Source organism: Sapajus apella, unplaced genomic scaffold (genome assembly GCF_009761245.1).
Source record: "Sapajus apella isolate SASKATOON/1434 unplaced genomic scaffold, GSC_monkey_1.0 scaffold20, whole genome shotgun sequence".
Classification (NCBI taxonomy): domain Eukaryota; kingdom Metazoa; phylum Chordata; class Mammalia; order Primates; family Cebidae; genus Sapajus; species Sapajus apella.
Genome location: NW_022436960.1, coordinates 14761724 through 14775324, shown reverse-complemented (window position 1 = coordinate 14775324; position 13601 = coordinate 14761724). Strand labels below are relative to the sequence as shown.

The 13601-nt window shown below is 40.5% G+C and overlaps 1 protein-coding gene across 1 annotated transcript in view; it reads right to left on the bottom strand.

Annotated features, from left to right (window-relative positions):
• Positions 1-585: 585 nt before the first annotated feature.
• The window catches only part of PTPN21 (protein tyrosine phosphatase non-receptor type 21), an 88181-nt gene continuing 75165 nt past the window's right edge, over positions 586-13601 (bottom strand). The window contains exons 14-19 of the mRNA XM_032287685.1: positions 8662-8799; positions 7259-7480; positions 4975-5103; positions 4554-4788; positions 3666-3826; positions 586-3010 (exon numbers count right to left, since the gene is read on the bottom strand). Of these exons, the coding sequence (XP_032143576.1) occupies positions 2882-3010; positions 3666-3826; positions 4554-4788; positions 4975-5103; positions 7259-7480; positions 8662-8799 (1014 nt within the window). The 3' untranslated portion in view covers positions 586-2881. The remainder of the gene's footprint in view (positions 3011-3665; positions 3827-4553; positions 4789-4974; positions 5104-7258; positions 7481-8661; positions 8800-13601) is intronic.

The following is a 13601-nucleotide window of genomic DNA, read 5'->3' as shown; positions in this document are numbered from 1 at the left end:
GCTCACGCCTGTAATCCCAGCACTTTGGAAGGCCAAGGCGGGTGGATCACCTGAGGTCAGGAGTTAGAGACCAGCCTGGCCAACATGATGAAACCCCATCTGCACTAAAAATACAAAAATTAGCCAGGCATAGTGGCACATGCCTGTAATCCCAGTTACTCAGGAGGCTGAAGCAGGAGAATCACCTGAACCCAGAAGGCAGAGGTTACAGTGAGCCAAGATCGTGCCACTGCACTCTAGCCTGGGTAACAGAGCGAGACTCCATCTCAAAAATAAAAAATTTAAAAAAAAGTGAGTACTTTCTGTGCTCAAAACTATCAACTAAAACATTTCATCAAAATGTGCCACTAATCAGGAAAACAGATGCCAGAGATACCAAAATTGATCAGTAGAAAACACTGGTTATAACTCTACTTTTTATGGAAGTGCACATTTTAATAATTTTTATTAAAAGACACTAAGATACCTAAGATACATGAAGCACTGTGTAAGTTTGACAGATAGTAATATCCTCATTTCAGAGGCGGTAAACTTATGAACCCTTAAATGTTCTCGTATGCTCTTGAAAATCACACTATTTCAAAGCTCAGTAATATGATAGATTTTTATTCAGAAATCCTTTCATATTCACCAACTGCAATTAAAAGTTTGAAGTTACATGGCTCTTAGAAATGATGTCAAACATGCAACATTTTAAGAGTGATAGATTTAAACATTAATTTTGCCCCCAGAAGTTTACTTGTCAAATTATTACAACAGGAACACAAGTAGACCATATATTACTCTTTAATTAGATTTGTTTTACAATATGTTCTTGTCAACAAGCTACTTCAAAATGTTTAAACCCGATAGAAAAGCATTTTCACAAAAACATACCATGGAGAGGGAAGGGGAGGGGAAGAAGCACTTTTTCCAGAGATGGGAAATAGTCCCAGTAAAAAATTCTCATTCCTTTCTTCTAATGGGCTCTTTCTGAACATTTTCACTTAGTTTTATTGTTCTTTAAAAAGAACTTTAAAAAGAATTTTGTATTTAAAATTTTTATTTTGTTCCTACATGAGAAGTGTACCTACTTTCAATTTTCATTAATACCTCTGTTTTCCTCTTAGGTGGCTGGCTTCTGGGTAAGGCAGAGTTAGTTAGGCTGGTACACACACTCTGTAGGAAGTCTGTCTCGTGGCTGACAACACACATGTAGTGCTCATGGAAGTGTGTTAAATTGCTTTAGGAGTGACATGGGAATCAGAATGATGCCTAGAAGAGTGTAATTTGGGAAACAGCCCTAGATTTGACATTTTGGAAGCTTTCCATTGTGAGAAGAGCCCAAAAAGAAGGAAAAAGGAGAGGGTTCCTCGGCTACATATCATTCATCCGTACCTACTCAGTGGTCATTGTGACAAGGCCATCTTAATCTGGGCCAGAGATGACACTCTCCCCCTGTAACTCAGCCTGGCTCTATCTACTGGGATGTGCCTAAATGGGATGGATGAGGGGGCACTAAACAGCTAACACTGACCAGGGGATTGATTAAGGAGCTAAAATGCAAGTACCTCTTGAATACCACAGCAATTGCTGTGCACAAATTTGGACTGTATTTTTGGGAGAAGAGGTGAAAACTATTATTAACTATCCCTTTCCACCAAAAGGAAAAACAACCCTCTTCAGGGCTTCTTTTAATGATAATGCTGAATTTATTTATGAAAAAAAAAATACAGGTTTAGGTGGAAAAACCCCAAGGAAACAGAGTAAGTCACTGGCATGACAGGACTTGAATTCCCTGGGGACAGTGCTGTGGGGTCAGCCCCCATACTCCAAGCCCCTGCTCTCCATCCCAGCACCTCGGTCTGAGTGTAGATAATACTGCATTTTTGCAAAGATGAAGGCATCCTGCACTTAATGTCATGCTCCACTTACTCTTGTCCTAGTCATCTTACATACTCAGTCCCACTCTCTCCCAGAACACTTCTCAGTGCCCACTGTCACTGTGTCATCTACAAAGCAACACATATATTAAAACTCAGATTTGTTTTTAACAAAAAAGTGCTTAAAACCACCCTAGGCAATTGTTTTTCCACTTCATTTTCAACCAATAAAATGCAAGTCATTTAATTTATGAATAATACTGAAAAAATAATATTTATTCTCTTATATTTTAAATAACGTGCCTTCATCCCCAACTTTACATGAACTGACTCATTTCAGTATCTAAATGAGTTGAGCTCCCGTTTGAAAAATAGAGAAGGTACAACTCTATCGAATTTTTAGGATAAAAAATATTCTGGATAGAAAAATGTTTTTGATGTTTCAAAATAACACTTTTAAGATTCTCAGTATAGTTTTCAATTTGGTAACTAAACTATTAAAACCCAAGGTTTTTTAAAAAAATAACAAAAGATAACATGATTTTTAAATACAAAGTTATAGGAGCCACTCGTATCTGTGGATCATACCTACACAAAGTTCTCACTAGAAAATCCCTAAATATTTGTCATAAAATAAAACTCCATTATCAAAAACTCATTTAAGATAGAAATCTATGCACTTTAATGATTGCCAGAATTGCCCAGCATAGCTTCAGTAAAAGAATTGTCTCGAAAATACAATCTCCAAAATGTGTGCAAGTACTGCAAACTGGACAGACCCGGGCAGGGCAAGGCCCTTGAAGCCAAGTCCTCCTTGAGCACCTTCCCAGGTTAGAAATCTCCTCTTCAGCCCGTGCTTCGCGCGTTTCCTTCAGTGTGCCGCCATTCCGACTGCACCATTTACATCCCAGTGCAGCGCTGCGTGGATCAAGTGTCAAGGGGAAAGGATGAGTTAGGCAAGCGCTTTTTTTTAAGCTGTAAACGCTTCACATGACTGGCCCCGTAAGAAATGTGGGAGCTTAGATGAGCCTGGAGCTTTTCAGGAACTGGATGAGGACTCTGTACACAAATGTGTACTGGCAGAGCGTCTGCACCAGCATCATTCTCTGTTGCCTCAGCATGTCCAGCACTCTCGGGATGTCCAGCACCTGGGTTGAGAGAAACAGTGATGAAGGTAATGCGTTCCCGGGGTGTCAGAAAGGATGGGAAGACACTAGCGTCCTAGCAGAAACCTGGTTAGGAGATGGACAGTCTCTTTTCCACCCTAGCGTCTTCTAGAAATAAGCCATGAATGACTGCCTACCTCTGATTTTCTGATTCGTTTTAACTATAAATAGAATGTCCATGCAGACTACTACTTCAGCTTTCCCTGGGTGTAGCTCACTGACTTGGTATGGTTGGACATAATTACCATATCTCACTAACTACCAAGATTCTACAAAAACAGTGTGTGCTAAGTGCTATCAATATCTAGCTATTTCCCGCAAGGGCTCTGGGCAGCATGAATCCTCTTTGAAATGTGAACAGGAAAAAAGGGTTCTGAGCTCAAATTTGAGAAACTCTGGGTAAGTAAAAAAAATATCAGCTTTATTTATCGTATAACTTCTCACAGTCTTTAATATGCTAACTGGTACTGAGACTCTCCAAGAAGACACAGCCCTTTACGGGGAACATTAATAATGTCTGGAGGCCATCACAGTCCAAGGAAATGTGTGTAAAAAGAGCTATTAGGTCACTATGTCTCTCTCTTCCCTACCCCCTTATTTCCACCCAGAAAGGCCAGGCAATCGTAAGAGTCATCACCTCATTGTGTTCCAGGCAGGCAATCATGATCTCCGACAAAATAACCACGCCAGTCCTTCCTACCCCAGCACTGCAGTGGACCAACAACGGAGGGTTGGGGCTTTGGGGATCACTTGTACTATTTGTATGGCGTCGAACAGACTGGATCTCTTCAAGGTATGCTGTGGAAAATCAATGAAATAGAAAAATACTCAAGGATCAAGGCATATCACATCAGTGATTCAATTTTCATATTCTCTCCACGGATTGAGAGGACTGCAGATAAAAGAGCACTGGGTGCCAATTAATCAAACCCAACCACCAAGGGACAGTGTGACCCTGAGCAAGTCACTACCTCTGCCCACTTTCTGATCTACAAAATGAAATGGGGAAGGTACTGAGTCAGTTGTGGCATTCTACTCACTACCAAATCATAATTTATAAACCTCTTGTTAAGCCTCCCCAAAACATTTGTGTTCTTTATGTTAAAACAAGTCTGGGCCAGGCGCAGTGGCTCACGCCTGTAAAGCCCAGCACTTTGGGAGGCCGCGGCAGGCGGATCATGACGTCACGAGTTCAAGACCAGCCTGACCAGCATGGTGAAACGCTGTCTCTGCTAAAATACAAAAATTAGCCAGGCATGGTGGCACACACCTGTAACCCCAACTACTCAGGAGGCTGAGGCAGGAGAATCACTTCAACCCAGGAGGCGGAGGTTGCAGTGTGCCAAGATCTCACCACTACACTCCAGCCTGGGTGACAGAGCAAGACTCCATCTCAAAAAAAAAACAAAAACAAAAAAAAAGTCTGAAGCTTATATGAGAGAACATAAAGGAAATATTTCAGAAACATAAATGTTTCTCTCAAGAGGCAGCTAGCTGTCCTGGGAACAAAGTTAAAGTCACTCACATAAAAATCCCTTGAGGTCCTCTGGGCAGCCATGCTCAGGCCAGTCTGTGTATTGGAGGTGCCAGACGGTCCTCTCTTGCCCAGTAAGGAGGTGCTTCATCTTCAAGCCCGTGGTGGCATAGCAGCCAGAGTCTGTGCGGAACCGGGTTGTGATCTTAAACCTTCCGTAGGTGACAGTGTTGTGCCTGGAACCAAGTCGTGGCCAATACCTAAAGCTCTTCTCCCTTCCACCCTCCTGTTAAAGACGAGCATGGTTAAATGACTTGAGATCCAGCAGTGGATGCCCTTCTCACACAGAGCACATCTGAAACAAAACCACAACCCTACCCTGCTTTTTTCTCTAAAGGTCAGGATTATAGAGGATTAACATTAACTGTTCTTCAGAGGCTGAGAAAATCACTTAAGAGAAATGAGCACCTACCTCTTCTGCTGTCACCATTGCTATAATTGCAATTCCCTGTTCCCATACCATCTGCCAAAAGTCTTGACAGGTATTCTGTAATGGTCCTTGTGTGGCAATATAATCCCATTCGATTCCACTGACAGAGACCTGGGATTAGAAAAGATCGAAAAAAATTGGTGTGTGTGTATGATATACATAGGTGTAGGCGTGCATTCATGGTAGTACTCAAAAGTTTTTTTAAAAAGTAAAAAGTAGGAAAGTAAAAACTGGACTATTCAGTAGAATAAGGAAAGACTTTTAATCTTTTGTGAATACAATTTGCATTACTGACATTTTTATAAACTCAGGTACTCAGAATATACATTACATCTATGCAACCTGCTTAACCTTTCTGAATCTCAGTTCTCATTTATAAAATAAAAATCCTGCCTAGTCTCTTAGGGTCGTTGTGAGGACTAAGTATCTATGGTACCTGGAACATAACTCAAGAAGTAGCTGTTATTGCAGCCATGGTTCTTCTTTAAAGGAAACAACTTCCTACTTAAGATAGTCTCACTTCTGAACTTCTGAGTCGAGGCCACTCTCCACAATAATAGTAAGTTTCCACTTAAGATTTAACTTCCTTAAGAGCAGTCTAATACAACAGTAATTACTAGATTTGTAGTTAAGAGACCTGGGTTAAACCTTGGCTTCACCAATATTGAGTGACGACAATATTGTGAGTGTCTTCTAAGCACTCACTAAATATAAAACCCCGTGCTAAGCCTTGTGCCACATGCAGTCTCACTAAGGGCTGCCAGCCCCCTAGTCACTGTTCCACGTTATCTGAGCACCCAGTGGCTGCCACTGTGGGTGAGTACCAGGTTATAACAGTGAATACATGCTAGGGAGGAGGAAGGGACTAATGAGAAGCCTGCAGAGCAGGTGTCATCATTTATTTATTCCCATATAAGTAAGATGAAGGCCCTCATTTTAGATCTAGGAATCAGACCCAGGTCTATCAAATTCTTTCCTCTATCCTGCAGGTGGCTGCTGAAGATTTTGAAATATCACTAACAGAACTATAGTATCATTCGATTCTTACCCATCTAGTCTTAAAAGACTGGATGAGTTATTTCAAAGAAATCCTCAGTTTTTAAGTCAATTATGCCTATATTATATTTAAAAACAAAATAGCATGTGCATAGATTCCCAAAAGCCATCGGGGGTACTGGCATTCACAGGCAGACTGCCAGTCTCCAGGAAAGCCTTGGTGTCAGCCTATTCCCTTCTCAAATAATACTTGCAAACTAAATAGAAAAACCACCACCTGTCCGCAGACGCTTACTCATTCACTCACCGTAAGGAGATTTCTCCTATGCAAAATAAAGAATTGAATGTGGCCAGCATGAACAAAGGGCACAGTGAGGAAGACAGAATATCTGGCTTTATTTCATCATGTGTTGTGCATCATCATTTTGTCCATTTTCATGGGAGTGACATTACCCCAGATAAGGTGCCAGGAACATACATTGGAGGAAGGACAGCCTCTTAAATATATGGAGCCAGGAAAACTGGATATCCATAAGCAGAAAAATACAACTAGACCCATACCTCTCACCATAAACATCACCCCAGTTTAGGCATTATACTGGTTCCAGGAAAAAGTACCTCTTCAAAGAACAAAGTGATACTTAAAAATTATTACAGGGAACATGCAAAGGGAACAGATGGCACCTTGGTAAGTCAAAAGCTTTTGTGAACACCATCAAAAAGCCCAGATACTTTTGTTACATAAAAAGGCATGTCAGTATGTGATGAGGAAAAACTAGCAATTCAGTGGCTCCCAAAAGAATTTAGAAGCTAAAAACAGGTCTTCAGATTTAGAAGGACAGAGTTCTAAAGCCAGGCAAGAGCTGGTCTAGGCTTCAGGGAGCCATGATCACCTCACTGCACTCCACCAGCCTGGGCAACAGCGCAAGACTCTATCTCAAAAAAAGGAAAAGAAAAAAAGCCCAGCAAATAAGTGTGCCCCAAGTCCTGGTAACAGTGTTGGGGGCAGAGTGGTTTCGCACACAGAGAGTAGACATGACTTTGGCTCTGTCTGATAGTCACTTTTTATCAAGCATTGGTGTGTGGATTTCCCAGCTTATAATACAGTTTGTCACAAATGTTCAAAACTAGGGTGTTTACCTAAAAAAAGTAAAATAAAGATACATTTTTAAATATCTGAATTCTAAAGAGACACGAATACAGTTCTTACCACTCTCATGACTTAACTGAAACTGCATGTGCTGTTTCTTACATGAGGTATCCCTCTCACCTTAACATGTGACGCATTGATGTAACCAGTATTGTTTTCTTTAGTTGGGACCAACTCCACTCTCGCGTCGTCATAAGGGAGAGCGTCTTGGAATCGATTTCTTTCTGCATTTTCAGGGAGTCGTGCTGTTGAGCACTCCCCATCAACTAGCCGTTTCTTAAGAATTCTTTCATATTCTGTGAATACCATTCCTTGTTCTAATCGTTGTTCCAGAATTTTACACTATAAAACAGAATTTGTGGAATAACATGAATATAGCCACATGTCGCAGCTACATTTTGACTGTATATTTGAAATATTGTTTTCTGCTTCAAATCAAGCACTAATATTGAAAATTCTAGGTTGGGCACAGTGGCTCACACCTGTAATCTTAGCACTTTGGGAGGCTGAGGAGGGAGGCTCACTTGAGCCTAGGAGTTTGGGACCAGCCTAAGCAACACAGTGAGACCCCATCTCTACAAAAAATTTAAAACTGAGCCGGGTGTGGTGGTGCATGCCTGCAGTCCCAGTTACTTGGGAGGATGAGGCAGGAGGATTGCTTGAGCCCAGGAGATTGAGGCTATAGTGAACCATGGGACCCTATTTCAAACAAAACAAAACAAAATCAAAAACAAAATTCTAGGTGAAAACAAAGTTAAAATTTTACCAATCCACAACAACAGGAGTTAAAAGAAAAAAGGACAATCATTTTGGTGAGAAATATAATGCAAAGTTGTGTTTAAAGTTAAACACTGGCCTAAAGAAATTTGTTGAATTCATTTTCTCTAGGTCTGTGGTCAGTTTTGTGACCCCTTATGGAATTCTCCTGGAGAACAGTAAATCTAGGGGACAGATAATTAGTTCCAATATCTATGAACAAATGTTTCCATTTTATATCGTATGATATATAAAAGACTAAAGCAGGAAGAAATACTGGGAACTACCTCCAAGACCCCGTTGTAAGGCAAATGTATGCCTATCTCATTTTGATATAATAAAATTTCATAGAAAATACATCTCAGGCACAAAGGAAGTTTGAAAAATTGAAAAACTACTCTGTAGATAAACTTTCAACATAATAAAAGTCAGTGTCTGCTGTCTTTCTTATGTATACTCCTGTATTTTTGTAGATTTCTTCTCACTTTAAGGCCATCAAAATGAAAACTGCCCCAAAGGCCAGGGGAAGGTTAAAAAAGAACATTCAGAAATAAACACACAAAAAAATCAGCATTTAAACCTGAAATTATCTATTAAGACATTAGCTATAATTTGCCCCAATTTTGAGGCCCATATTACAAAATTCCTTAACACTCATTTATTATTATTAAACTGTGTTAGAAAATTCAAAATTTCATGAAGGCATTTGCCCAGCATTTATCAGTTGTCCCAGAGAAGGCACAAGGCCCCATGTGTCCCATACGTACCCTTTCATCATTTGTTGCTCTGGTAGGCACTTCCTTTCCTTCATCAGGCAGAGGGATTCGAGATAGGGAGAGTCCATTTAGGGCAGCCAGTTTAAGAGGACCAATTTTTTTTGCATCTACTCGAGTCTTTTTCATTCCCTGTAAAAAGATGTATATGTATATGTGAAATATACACAAATACAACCCCGTGAAAAGAAATTTCAATGCACTGAAGACCAGGAACAAACAGAGGGAGTGTTCTCCTTTGCTAATAAACCCAGAAAGATTACACTCCTTCACACACCACTTGTTTAACGAAACATTAGTAGGAAGACATTCCTTTCAAAGCCAAAGCCCTGATAAGTCTTCCAGATAGAAGGTTTTGAAACGCAATTGGTTACAAAGTTGTTGTAATGAAAGGTGAGGCTCCAGGCAGACCGCATTCCTTTTAAAACAAGACACACATAAAAAATCAGCTGCAGTCCACAAAAAAAAGCTTTAAATGTAATCACTTGACTGTAATAAGCTTATATATATATATATGGTAATATGTATCTATATTTTGAGACAGGGTCTCACTCTGTCACCCAGGCTGGATGGAATGCAGTAGCACCATTGTAGCTCACTGCAGCCTCAACCTCCAGTCTCAAGCAATCCCACCTGAACCTCCTGAGTAGCTGGGACTACCAGCGCATACCACCATGCCCAACTAATCTTTGTGTTTTTTGTAGAGATGGGGTCTCACTGTGTTGCCCAGGACGGTCTCAAACCCCTAGACTTAAGCAATCCTCCTGCATTGGTGTCCAAAAGTTCTTGAGATTACAGGCGTGTGCCACCATGCCTGGCCAGCTTTTACAATTTTTAAAATATATAAATTTTTTAAGTCATTCTGAAAAAATTAAATGCTTTCTGCAGCAGCCCCTTTGTGTGTTGAAGCTCCCTCCATATCCTACTCTATGTTCTAGTGCAGACTTGGATAACCCAGGTTAGGTAGTGCTACCTCTCAGAATGGCTACATTTTAAAGGAAAATAAAACAGGACTAAAATCTCCATCATGACACCCAGAGGACAGGACAAAAGAGAAAGCATCGACAAAATCCTGTCTCCTGAAAACAGGCATTTCCCAAAGTTACTATTAGGGCATAATTTTCCTCTCTGGGAATAATAAGCCTAAGAACGCTAAGTTGGCCGGGCCCGGTGGCTCATTCCTATAATCCCAGCACTTTGGGAAGCCAAGGCGGGTGGATCACCAGGTCACGAAATCAAAACCATCCTGGCCAACATGGTGAAACCCCGTCTCTACTAAAAATACAAAAATTAGCTGGGTGTGGTAGCGTGCCCCTATAATCCTAGCTCAGGAGGCTGAGGCAAGGGAATCCCTTGAACCCAGCAGGCGGGGGTTGCAGTGAGCTGAGATTGCCCCACTGCACTCCAGTCTGGCAAGAGAGCGAGACTCCGTCTCAACAAAAAAGAACATTAAGTTTCCTTGGATATAACTATACTTCCTTGGAAACTATCAATATAATGAGAGTAGCCCCAATGTGGAAAAAAATGGTTTTCTCTATTCTGTCCTGTAAACAAAATCAGTGTTATTCCAGCTCTCTCAGTCTGTGACAGGCCATGAAGCCCTATGATAATGGAGCAAGAACACAAAGAAAAGTCATCTTGGTAAGAGCGAGAAAAGTGCTAAAAGATTGCTGCTGTAATTGGAGACTATGGTACCTAACTCAAAAAGCTAAGTGGATTAATTTTTAATTTTATAATTCACATTTGACCATGAGCTCCCCACATAAGGCAGTCTAGACTAGAAACTGGCAGAGCCCTGGGTTCACAGCCAGCCTCTAACTGACCAACTTCTTTCAGGCAAGCCACTTTTCCTTTCTAAGCCTCATCTAGGCCAAAAGAGACAGACACACACAGACACAGACATACAGACTAAAAAGTTCCTGCTTAGGCTAAAATTTCATGATTCTAGCAAGTGCAGAAAACAGTGATGAGCTGGTAATGTTTAGCAACTGGCTCTTGGATGGAAGTTCTGATTGGTGTTTACCCATATCCATGGTGTAAATACTTCCATCACAGCCAGTTTCAAACTGTTAATGTCACATCAGTTGGCTCACAAGATTTCTGAAAATTTAATTGGTGCTTGCCAGCCAATATGAGCTAGCTCTGGCACTTCTCTGGCTGAAAATGACTCAAAATATCCCACACTGGGACATGCTGGATAAAGCTGATTGGCTGAGGTCAGTTCAAAAGCCAGTATTGGAAGAATGTCGTATGTAGTCAAAACTTGCCTTGAATATGCCTTAATTAGCCCTTATAAGTACAGGACTTTAATGTATACCCTGCACAGTAATTTCTTATGTTAGAACAACTGCACGAAACTAAAGGGTACAACAGAAAGAAAACCTTCACGTAGATGTATGAGCACCCAAACCAGTCTGCCTTTAAGATAACAATCAGGTCACTGGAGGTGGAAATGGGCGGAGAATTCCAAAATCATTCCTTCTTGTCTGCAGTTTATTTCACTCTTTTTAATACTAAAGCTCCACAACCTTAATTCACATTAGGAAATTTGTTTGTTGTAACAATGAAGATAATGGCAACCCCATGTTACTATGAAAGGTCAGAGGGCACAACAGGGGATTGGCCTCTTCCTCTCTTGAAAGCCATTAAGTTAAATGTATGATACAACCTCACAGTAATATGGTAAGACTGACTAAGCACTTTCAATGTGCCAGAACCTCATTTTATTCCCCCAACAACTCTCTGGGTCCTCTCATTTACAAATGTAAAAACTGAGTCACAGATTGTCTGAGGTCCCATAGCTGTCTCTTTTATAAGGTAATCAGTGTCAAAACAAACAAAAGCAAATCTTTCACTAAAATCAGTTCTGCTGAATCATATAATTCAGGAGGCATTTTTTCAAGTCTAACTGCATATGGGACAAAATGCCACGAAGCAGGCAGAGCAGGGATGGCCGCCCGTGATCTCAGGTTATCTGATGTGGAAGCTGAGGTTCTGACGCACGAAGAGTCCTGACCACATCACAGAGAACTCACAAATGGCAGGCTCTAGACTCAGGCCCAAGGTTCTTAACTTGTAGTACCTTTTGCTCTTTACCCATGACTGTAGCTGCATACCCTTTCTTTCAGTAGAATCCTTTAAGAAAAAAGGACCAAAAACAATCCAGTCACCTAATTTTACTAATATTGTGGTCTTAAAAGTCAATGGGAGAGAAAAGTTCTTTTAAGAAAATCAAATTGATCAAAGTCCTCAGATTTAACTGAACCTACCAGGCCCCATTCAAAACATAAAGGGATAAAATAGGCCTGAGTACTGAGCTGTACTCGAATATGATTTGTGGAAAGTACTTGAGTCACATATAAAAACGGACCGTTCTTAATGCAATGGGAAGAGTGTTAACTATAAAAGGACCTTGTCCAGCTGGCTCAGGGACTCAGTGAGTTACTCTGGAAAATCTACCCACACCTTATCCCTGAATCATTCCTCCCTGCACTCTTAAACCTGTGTCCACTGAAGGCAACGGCATTGACTGTTCAGGTACGTGAGTTATGTAGTTCGCTTGTGAAAAATGTAAAAACCAACTTAAAATTCAGACCCAAAACTGATTAAAAGAAAGCAAATTTAAATCTATGGCACTTTTTGTTACGCAGTTTTTCTCTATTTGTATTAATCTCATAAGCACTATAATAGTGTGAGTTTTTTCCTGCTTAGAAAGGTGTTGCAGCATTTTAAAGGATCTTGCACACTAGGCCAGAATCACATTGAGATGAGCCCTCTTGTCTGAGTTTGCAGTCTAGCAGCGATGAGGCAAGGAGAACCCTAGTTGCCAGGACACTTGGAAGCCAACGGGAGAAAGGATGGATGACCTAATCAAGTTAGCCTGGCTCAAGTGCAGGACACGAGAAGTGGAGATGGGGCCAGGAAGAGCTGGATGCCTGAGCACTACAACAAAATAACTTAGTGTGGACACACTTCATGACAAAGCCACAAATGTTTAGTCACAAGTTGAGGACTGAGTTTAAAAGTTTCAGTGAAAGACAGACTAGCAAGGCTAGTCATAATTCAACAAGCAATTATGACTTAATAAAATATACACAGTATACCTCAATGTAGAACATACATCTACAGCGCAGATAATAACAGGCTGCAGGGACAAGTATGGGTTTAAAATTCCACTTCAGTTACTCACTAGTCGTGTACCTTGGAAAAGTTAGTTAATATCTATAATATCTAAGTCTGTTTCTTCATCTGTAAAACAGGCAATAACAACAGGCTTACTGTAAATAGTCCAGGAAAGTAGAGGAAGCATATGGCCCATCGTAAATGCTCCAAGAATGGCAGCTAGAGATGATGGTATTATGCTTTTTTATATTTTGCTTCAAGTAGGTAAAAAGTGCTTAAATCCTATTTATTTCTTACACTGAATATTAAAGAACTGCATCTTCCACAAGGGACTTTCCTGATTCTCAGCTGAATTCATCTTTCTTTTAAATTGAAGAAACCAGGACGTCCCAGGATTTGCCTTGACAGAGTGCCACCTTCCCAACTCCAGAATCACTCTGAAGAATCACGGCCAAGATATGTAAGCTGAATCCACACATACTCCAACCTGGAGAATTATATTAGGACTGAGAACACATGCCTGTATACTCCTCTCAGATATCTCTTGAGCAAACTGAACAAATGCACCCCTAGGATGCCGCATCACCCACAGTATTTTTAATGGGCGACTAAAGCAATCCTGGTTAAAGTTATGAAATCTTAACTGTCTTTTCCTTAATACTGCATTACTAAAACATTTCATTCATCTTTTGCATTCCTTTCCACAAAGCCCTGTGAATTTGCCTTTTCACTTCATGTACAGTAATTATCTCCATTAAAACTACTAAAATTCAAGTGGATCCCCATGATTTCACATACAAATTTACATGTAT